Source organism: Nannobrachium achirus, assembly GCF_963921795.1.
Source record: "Nannobrachium achirus genome assembly, chromosome: 19".
In the NCBI taxonomy this organism is placed as follows: domain Eukaryota; kingdom Metazoa; phylum Chordata; class Actinopteri; order Myctophiformes; family Myctophidae; genus Nannobrachium; species Nannobrachium achirus.
In genome coordinates, this window is record NC_137826.1 from 50050167 (window position 1) to 50059942 (window position 9776).

Here is a 9776-nt window from a genome sequence, read left to right on the forward strand (position 1 = left end):
TGCTCTACTCCAATGGGCCCACCGTATCTAGCCTAAGTAATATGAGGAGAAATCTTCAAATGGACATACAGTTTGTATGTTGTATGTATGCTTTATAGTGTAAAGGTATTGATTTAATATTTTATGTTGTATGTATGCTTTATAGTATAAAGGTATTGGTTTAATATTTTATAGACAAACCAGAAAAGTATAAAGTTTATCCCTTTGAAAAACAACCTTATAGTTTAAACTGTGAATTAATTGATTCTTGTATTATTTGAGTATTAAATAATACTATAAATAAGACCCCCCAAAATGCATAGAAATAACATGTTGTTGGGTGCACATTTCAGAGACAAGGCAGGTAGCCTATATTTGACAAAGGGAGATTGTGTGAGAGAATGCTCAGACTGGATGTGATTAGCATTAGTGATCATGGTGATAATTGTCTTTGAACTTAGAGAGCAGATTTTGGTTGGGGGGTGCAGTACTGGGTTGTGTGTTGAATGCCTCAGTGATGCATGCTAATATCCAGGCTCCAACCTGGACATTAGCATGGCCATGTGGGAGGCAACATTCTAATTGGAATGTTCCTTTAGATTGGCACATTAGACAAACTGTGATCAACAAAGGCTCAGTCGACTGTCGAATTATTTCAATCTAAACACTTACACCCTATAGGCTTATACCTGAGTCCCTGGGTGCTCTGTCTACACCACTGTTTCCCAGCGCGTTGTGTGCTTGTAGATCTGCTATTTCGACCTGAAACGTTTGGGACCCACTGCTCTACATGGCCACTAACTGCTCCTACAGCTGGCTTTGTCTGTTTGTATGTGGGCCTACGTACAGTAGGTCCCATACCCTGATCATTGCATGGCCACGCTTTGTGGGAAGCTTATTGAATTGACCTCATAAAAAGCACCGCTACAAGCACACTGCTTGTAGATTCGGTATTTTCACTAGTGTTGTGCGACAGTCTTGTATGATGAAGCAGGGCTTCACTTTACTAAAAAAAATACACATTTTAAACTTGGATACAAGGTTTCTGCCCGACAGTGACGATATGTTCCCACTGAGCAATAGTCGGATATTACACGACTAGTTATTTTTTAGCCATCATTTCAACCAGCTAGAATCCGGTTATATTCACACCGAAAATATACTTTGCAATTTATTCCATAATTCGATAACTATTTATTAAAAAAACAACAGTAAGGTGCTTAACTGATCTCCTAATATTGGACTAACATAATTATAATATCCGTTGATCATTATTAAGTATAGTTTAGATCTAGCCGAGATTTAGCCGACTAAGTATAGTCGGCGTATCTACGTTTATATTTAGACAGAATTTAGACAATTGAAGTTTAAAAAACAACTGCACGTTGCAGAACTGATAGCCAAATATTGGTGTAAAATAGCCATTCATCACTATAAGGTATACGTCTGGACGGTCTGGGTGTAGTCGTTTTAAATACAGCATTTCAACGACTATCTTTAGACCATGTAAAAGTTCTCCTTGGTACTAAGGCGCGGTAAGCCGGTAGAGTGTTAATTAATTACTGTGATTGTGTGTAGTCACTCACTGTAAAGTGGAAACGTCCAGACAGCATGCTACTCTGAATTACATTTCTGACAGCAACACACACACACACACACACACACACACACACACACACACACACACACACACACACACACACGCTAAGGCTGTTAGCTCCTAGTGCTAAACTGCAGCATCACTAGTAGCTCCTTTAAACAAAATAATTGTAATCGCTATAGGCTTATTAGGCACCCAATACATTTAGTTTCCTCAACAATGTGCACTACCCTAAAATGAACACAGGTGGGCAATGTCACCTTTTAATACGGCCAGAAAGTCTATACTATTATATCAGCATTGATGGCCGAGCGGATAGCGTCGCCGACTTGAGTGCCAGAGATTACTGGATCGAATCTCACCGTCGCCCTACTTTTCACTACTTTCGACGGCCGCTAACGGCGAAATGTAGACTTTTTCTATCCGACTAATAGTGGTCTAGTGTAGCAACCCGTGTAAATATAGCCGACTAAACAACTAGCAAAAAATTGCAAATCTAGACCTTTACAACACTGATTTTCAACGCGTGGTGTAGAAGATAAAAACACCACTATTAGGCAACTAATAAACCTCAAAATGCTCAGTGGGTTTAGTTGACCGGAGTCCTACAGGGCTCAATGCTAGGCCCCCCTCCTACCAAACTATGTTCACCCCATAATTGATGCTAGGGTTCATGTAGGGCCATCCACATCAAGAATGAACTGTGAAGATAAACATAACTATACTGATGTGAACATCCACACAGATGAACAATAACATTCTATAACATCTGTAGACACCAGAGGCAGCGCCACAGATCACTTTCAACCCAGAGTCAAAACCAACAAAGGGTCAAACTCTTTTTTCTGCTATACCACCAAAATGTGGAAAGCCTTACCGAAGGTCATAAAGGAGTGTGGATCACTAGCATCCTTTAAAATTGCCCTGAAAAACCACTTACAGGCAGCAGCCGTTCGCAACTGGTAAAAAAAACTAACCTAGCCCAACCCTACCCTCCCCTGCCCCTTCTTTGTATATAGCCTACTGTTTGTTTAGACTTACTGTTTTCTTTTTTGTTTTTCTTTACATATCTACTGCATAGTACTGTGTTCTATTTGTCTGTCATTCAATGTTATATGAGATACTTCAATGGTTTCCAGTGGAAATAAGCTTAGTCTTTTCATGGATCTCCTTTTAGTAGACCTTGTACCAGTGAACTGTACCGTCATGAAACTGTACCTTTTCCTATGCAAACTTCTAATAAATTATTGAATCAATCAAAGAGTTGATGCTGCTGTGGCCCCACGCAATATACCTGAAGTCATTTGAGTGGAACTCTTAAAATGGCCATGCAGTATTTATGCTGTAGGCCTATGTATGCATTTATATATCAGAAAACCATGCCTAGTTCAAATCCATGCATTTGAGATAGTATTATAAAAAGACAAAAAACATACATTGAAACTAGAACAACATTGTATTGGGTGCACAACACACATTACAGAGACAATACTGTCTGTTTTATTCACTGGCTTACCTTACTGGTTTAATTATTTTAAGCCTATAGAACCAAGCCATCCAGACTTAGTTCTAGATTCCATGGTCATTATACACCAGGAGATCGTGACCATGCATCATTTGATTCTGTTTTAGAGAATGCTTTTGCATCTTTTCTCAATTATAAACACATTGTACTTCTATACTGTGGTATTGCTAGTTTTACTTCAGAAATAAATCTAAGTCTTTCCACCACTGACTTTTGTGCTGTGTCTTGTTAGCAGTAGTATCAGTAGTTAACATGGTACTACACCCCTCATTGATATGATTCATCATATGTGAGCCATAATGTTAATCGCTAATTATGTGTAATCACATTCAGACCAATTCATTTTGTATGGGGAACACACATACACTGCATGTGTACATGGATGTTGTTGTCCTGACAGTGGTTCTCAACCTATGGGTCGAGACCCCCAGAGGGATCCCCACATGATTTTTTGGGGGGTCCAGTCCCCAGATGACAGTGACGTGATATTTTAAGGACTATAAGATTTTTTAAATTAACTAACCAAAAGAAATGCTGGAATAAGTAGGTGGTTAAGCAAGGCAGAATGCAAAATGCCAGGATGATTCCCTATGCTTCCTCAGGAATGTAGTCAGGAATGAAGTTTCTTCCATGTTCTGCACCTGAATAGGTGATTAATGACTGCTAATTACCATGCAATGGCTAGCCTAGTCTTTGTAGCCAACGTGCCACTTTTGACCTAAAACCTCAAAAATAAAATAAGGCAGTGTGAAACAGAAGGGACTTTAATTTAAATACTTATTTTTACTGGGTCCCCCATGTGTCTCTACAGTACACCATATAGGTCTCCTCCTGTATTCGCTCTGCACTAAATATCTTTGCCATAAATAGGTGATCTACAACAAGCTCACAAAAACACATTGTGAGCTTGTAGATTGTCTGTTTTGTGTTTTCGCTGTAGATATACAGAACATGGACGATGGAATATGGTTACTTAAGAATGTAGTTAGCAGCAGATGTATGTGAGTTTGTTCCAGTTATAGGCTCTGTGTTTAAAAACAGAACACTGCTTTTCCCAATTAAATAGTATTCACCCTTAAATCCCCCAGAATATGGGTGCTGTTAGGGGTGTAACGATATAGGAACTAAATCTGAACTGAATTTGCAATGATCTACTATATCGATATGCAAAAGGTAAACTGTACCGTTTTGGCTTTGTATCATATCGGTATCGTTTTGCAATGCAGATAATCAGTATCGAATCGTTTTGCAGTGCAAATAATTGATTGCATGGAGACTAAGTATTTGTGCCTTGTATTTAGCAATTTTAAGGAAGGAAAAAGATAAAGAGTGGGTTAATTACTTTTCCATCCATATAGCCACTCTTGGTCTATGTCCAAAATGTTTGAAATATAATGTCCATGTATTTGCTAGAGAATCACAGTGTTTAATTATTTATATCCATAATAATAGATTTTTCCGTTAAAGGACAACTTTGTTTTTGTTTTTTACAAGGGTTCATATTTTAGATTGAGAAAAGAAAAGATTAGTGTTAAAATGTTTTCATTTATTGCTTTCTATTGTTTTAGCGATTTTAGTCTTTTGATTTCAGTGGTTGGGGGCATGCGTACAAAAAACGGTCAATTTCTTTGTTACTATTTACACCAGCCAGGAACACCAGCCGCTAACACCAAGGAGGTCAAGACGGCATCCCGCAGTAGTTCTGACAGACCTGGACTATGCGGACGACATCAGCCTGCTCTCCGACAGCATGGAACAAGCACAAGAACTCCTGAACAGGGTGGAGATAGAGTGTGCCAAAGTTGGTCTCAGGCTAAACGCTAAGAAAACTGAGGTTATCACCTATAACCTACCTGATCACTCACCTCTGACAACAACAGAAGGAGCTGTGTTGAAGGAAGTCAAGGACTTCAAGTACCTGGGCGCATGGGTCGACTCAACTGAGAAAGACCTTAAAGTAAGGAAGGCACTCGCTTGGAGGGCCCTGAACGGCATGAACAGTGTATGGAACTCTAACCTCCCCCGCCAAATCAAACTTAGCTTCTTCTTTGCAACGGTGGAGTCTGTTCTCCTCTATGGCAGTGAATGCTGGACCCTGAAGCCAACCCTGCAGAAGTCTCTAGACGGGTGCTACACTAGAATGTTGCGTGCAGTACTCAACATCAACAGGAGTGCACATGTTACAAACGAGAGCCTGTATGAGGGAATACCAAAGGTAAGCGAGAAAATTGCCACCAGAAGAATGAGACTAGCAGGACACTGCCAAAGACACCAGGAGCTTCCAGCCAGCAAATTGGTACTGTGGGAGCCAACACACGGGCACCGGCCGCGAGGACGTCCCACAAAAACATACGTGGACATACTCAAGGAAGACGTAGGGACACAGAACACCAATGAGCTGGCCAGATGTATGGAGAACCGAGATGACTGGAAACAACGATGGAGGGCTCGTCTGAGGACGACCTAGATAGATAGGAATGGGCTTATTATGTCTAAAAATACATATTTAGCCACTTGCATGCATGCCCCCAGGTTGGGGGCATGCATGCAAGTCGAAATCGTTAAAATCACGAAAACGATAGAAAGAAGTAAATGAAAACATTTTAACACTCATCTTTTCTTTTTTCTAATGACTATCTAAAATATGAACCCTTGTTGTAAAAAAAAAACAAAGTCCTTTAAAATATGCTCTATTGACACATTTCACACAGTTTTAATTTCTTTGCTAAATAGTTGCTATATCGATTTTAAATCATTGAATCATATCGTATTGCCATGAATGAACCAATATCGTCCATGTATCGTATCGTCAACCATGTATGGTTGTTATATTGTTACACCCCTAGGTGTTGTGTTTCAAGTGTTTGAAAAGAAAAGCAATGAATTCAGACAGGTTTCTAACAAATAACACTTAGTTGTCAGATCAATAGATGTACAGTACAATTTAACTGTATAATAATAATCTAATTGAGTGTCATTAACCAGGTGATGTTGACTGTGTTTCCAGAATGCAGCATTCCAAGGGGTGATTCCCTATTCATTTCCAAATGCATTCAGAGGTTCAATTGTTTCCATGTGAATAGGTGATTAATCACTGCTAATCACCACATTATGCAACATTATAGTAGATAGCCTGAGTAACCAATATGGCAATTTCTACAGTATGCTCAATAGCAAAAATCAAACCTTGGTTCGAAGTGAAGCGGTGGATTTTTATTCTATGTGTTCTAGAGCTATGAAATCTGTGTTCTAGATCTATACATTCTGTGTTCTAGATCTATACTTTCAATGTGCTTTAGTTCTATATTTTTATGAATTCTGAATGATTTTATCTGGAGGGCCAAATTGTCATGTGAAGCTTGACCAATCCTCAATTCTGCATGCACGGGACATGTACGGGACAGACAAAGCCTGTTCATTCTGGACTGGAATGACCATATATGGACATGTACGACACACAAAGCCACTCCTTGGAAGCGGCTTTCACCGCTTCAAAAATGAATACAGCCAGGGGAGGGGGGATACGTCAGGATAAACCAGGGGTCAGCAACCTTTTTGGATTGAAGTGCCATGTTTTTATTTTCTAGATAGTCAGTGTGCCAATCTCAACGTTAGGCATTTTGGTCCATACATGGAGAATTGGAGAACCTTTTTGGCCTATATATGGAGCGAACCTGTTTGGCCTAAACATAGAGATTTGGAGAACTCTATAAATGGAGATAGTCCATCATGTCATATAGGACTGCCGTCATAGACGGCAGCCGTTGTTAGGCCGGTGTCAACGGCAACCGAGCATAGACAGCATGCATTGTCAGACTGATGTCATCAATATGACAACAGGCCTTCTGGTCATATCATGTGGAAGAATCCAGTTGAAGCCATATTATCAGCATTCTATAGTCGGCACCCATAGGAGTGCAGACCATAGAATGTCCCAATGGCTTTGGGTGCCCGGGTGCTCGTCGCAGTTACAAGATCGAGAGGAGCACTACTGCTGCTCTCCAGAGACATCTGCCCGTCTCTCTCTTTCAAAGGCTACCCAGCATACATAGAATGCACCACCAGCCATTTATCCTCCTCGTACACAGCCAGGCCCTCCTTGCACCTCAGCCACCCTCACAACCCCTACCACTGGCTCAAGACGCTCCACAGCCCCACCCTGCCAACCCGTTCACTGCACAGCTCCACCGTTTGGTTCCACGATACCAAACCTTCAGGGGTTCAGCCTCCTGAAGGAAAGGAGACCGTTTCACCACCGCCGTCTTCTGCGCCGGAGGATGATCGAGGGCCTCAGGAGGACAGGGAGGAGGCGGCGGTGGCGGAACAGTCTCTTTATCGGAGGGTCGTGGACGAACTAAAGCATTACAAACTCGGCTTTCGGCTCCTGGCCATCGACACCAGGGTGGCCGGGGCGACGGTGTGGCGGCTGCTGCAGGGAGAGACCCTCATGCGCCGGGAGAGGAGGCGGCTGATGAGGACCTGCTCCGACCTCTTACGTCTCATGCCCTTCGTGCCCTTCCTCATCGTCCCCTTCACGGGGTTCCTGCTCCCCGTCTTCATAAAGCTCTTCCCGAACATGCTGCCCTCCAGCTTCGTGAAGGAGTCGGAGAAGGAGCGGAAGCAGATCGCGGCTCAGGCCGTGAAGGAGAAGCTGGCCCAGTTCCTCCAGGAGTCCATCAGCAAGACGGCCGGCAGGAATGGCAACGGGCACACGGGAACGGGCGAGGCGGGCCGCTTCTCCGCACTGATGCAGAGTGCACGGGACAAGGGCGAGCAGCCCGTCACCGGGGACATTGTGGCGTTCTCCAAGCACTTCGAAGAGGTGATGACGCTGGAGCGCCTGGAGCGCCCCCAGCTGCTGGCCCTGTGCCGGCTGCTGGAGATGCTGCCCATCGGCACCAACAACCTGCTGCGCTGGCGGCTGCTGGCGGAGCTGGCGTCCATCAAGGCGGACGACGAGGTGATCGTGGCGGAGGGCGGCGTGGCCACCATGGACACGGTGGAGCTGCAGGAGGCGTGCCAGCACCGCGGGATGCGCTCGCTGGGGCTCACCGCCGAGCAGCTCCGTGAGCAGCTGCAGCAGTGGCTGGACATGCACCTGAATGAGAACCTGCCTCCGTCGCTGATGCTGCTCTCCAGGATCATGTACCTGACGGAGCTCAAGCCCAATGTCCCCGTCACCCCCCATGTGTCCAAGCTGAAGAACCCTCACCCTCCTCCTGCTGCCGGGAGTAGCAGCAGCAGCAAGGAGGCGACGGATGCAGCCCAGAAGAGCAAAACCAACTCCAACGGAGTGTAAAGTATATATACGTATATATAATGTATATATATACTGTATATATCGTGAGAAGGACTGAAATCACGCAACACTCGGAGACAGCAGTACAAGAACGGCCATATAAACTGTCTACCTTCTTTTCTAAACTCGTAACTGACCTCGCCCTTTAGGGCAAGGTCGTACCGATCTTGCCCATCTGGCCGGAGATGTATATCGGACCAGTTACCCATATATGGAGACCCCGCCATGATAGTCAACAATGTTATGTCAAAACATGCCCATATATGGGCATTACCAAATATGGGCATTCCCAGATATGTCCTTAATATTGATGACATTGGGACAGGGACTCTCCATATATACCATTATTTTAAGCCTAGAACCAAGCCATCCAGGATGTCAGTGAATCATGACCATAAAACCTTTGATCCTGTGAAATATGTGACATTTTGAATATTCAATTATTTGATAGACTACATTTAATATATACCTACCCTTTCTTCAGCGATTTTCAAAATGTTCTTTTCACAGAATCCAAAGGTGTCATGGTCATGATTTACTGCATGACATCCTGGATGGCTTATTGGTTCTAGGCTTAAAATAATTGTTATAAATAGCTTATGGGGAAAATGAATGGGAGATAGTTGGCACCAGTAAAACACGTCCACTGCTGTGCCACCCGATCCACATTCAATCACTGCATTATATGGGAAGGAATTACTTGCAAGATTGACAAGAGTCCTTGTGTAGATTGAGGAGAGTCCACTGTTGGCCACTAGAGGGTGCAATTCACCAAGCTCTAGCTATTCTGTGAGACTACAGGTGCTGTCAATGACATGATGGCATGTGTGTGTGTGTGTGTGTGTGTGTGTGTGTGTGTGTGTGTGTGTGTGTGTGTGTGTGTGTGTGTGTGTGTGTGTGTGTGTGTGTGTGTGTGTGTGTGTGTGTGTGTGTGTGTGTGTGTGTGTGAGAGAGAGAGAGAGAGAGAGAGAGAAAGAGGCTCTCATTGACTCATTTTGTAAACACTGGAGCAGCCTGCATTCAACATGAGCTAACTTTACATGGGATTATCGAAACTGGAAAAAAAATCCCCTGATTCTATATGACATGACGCGTTGTGAGCTTGTAGATTTTGGCGAGGAGGTTTGTCCGTCTTACTGGGTTTAAGTGGTTGAACTGAAGTGATATTGATGAATTCCAAATATTATCAAAGTATTTTGAGGCACCCCTGGACTTGCGTCACAGCACTAGGGTGCCACAGCATCCACTGTGAGGACCCTGTAGACCAGGGTTCCCCAATTAGTTTTCGCCATTTAAACTAGTGAAAACAGGCGTTGTGTGCTTGTAGATCTGCTGTTTACACTACTTTTGTGCGACGGCCTTGTATGATTTGC

The 9776-nt window shown here is 43.3% G+C and overlaps 1 protein-coding gene across 1 annotated transcript; it reads left to right on the plus strand.

Moving 5' to 3' along the window:
• Positions 1–7041: 7041 nt before the first annotated feature.
• Positions 7042–8403, plus strand: LOC308304903 (LETM1 domain-containing protein LETM2, mitochondrial-like; the record flags this gene model as incomplete). Its single annotated transcript, XM_080749529.1, has 1 exon — positions 7042–8403. One exon carries the CDS (start codon positions 7042–7044, stop codon positions 8401–8403), a length of 1362 nt encoding a protein of 453 aa, XP_080605655.1.
• Positions 8404–9776: the final 1373 nt, after the last annotated feature.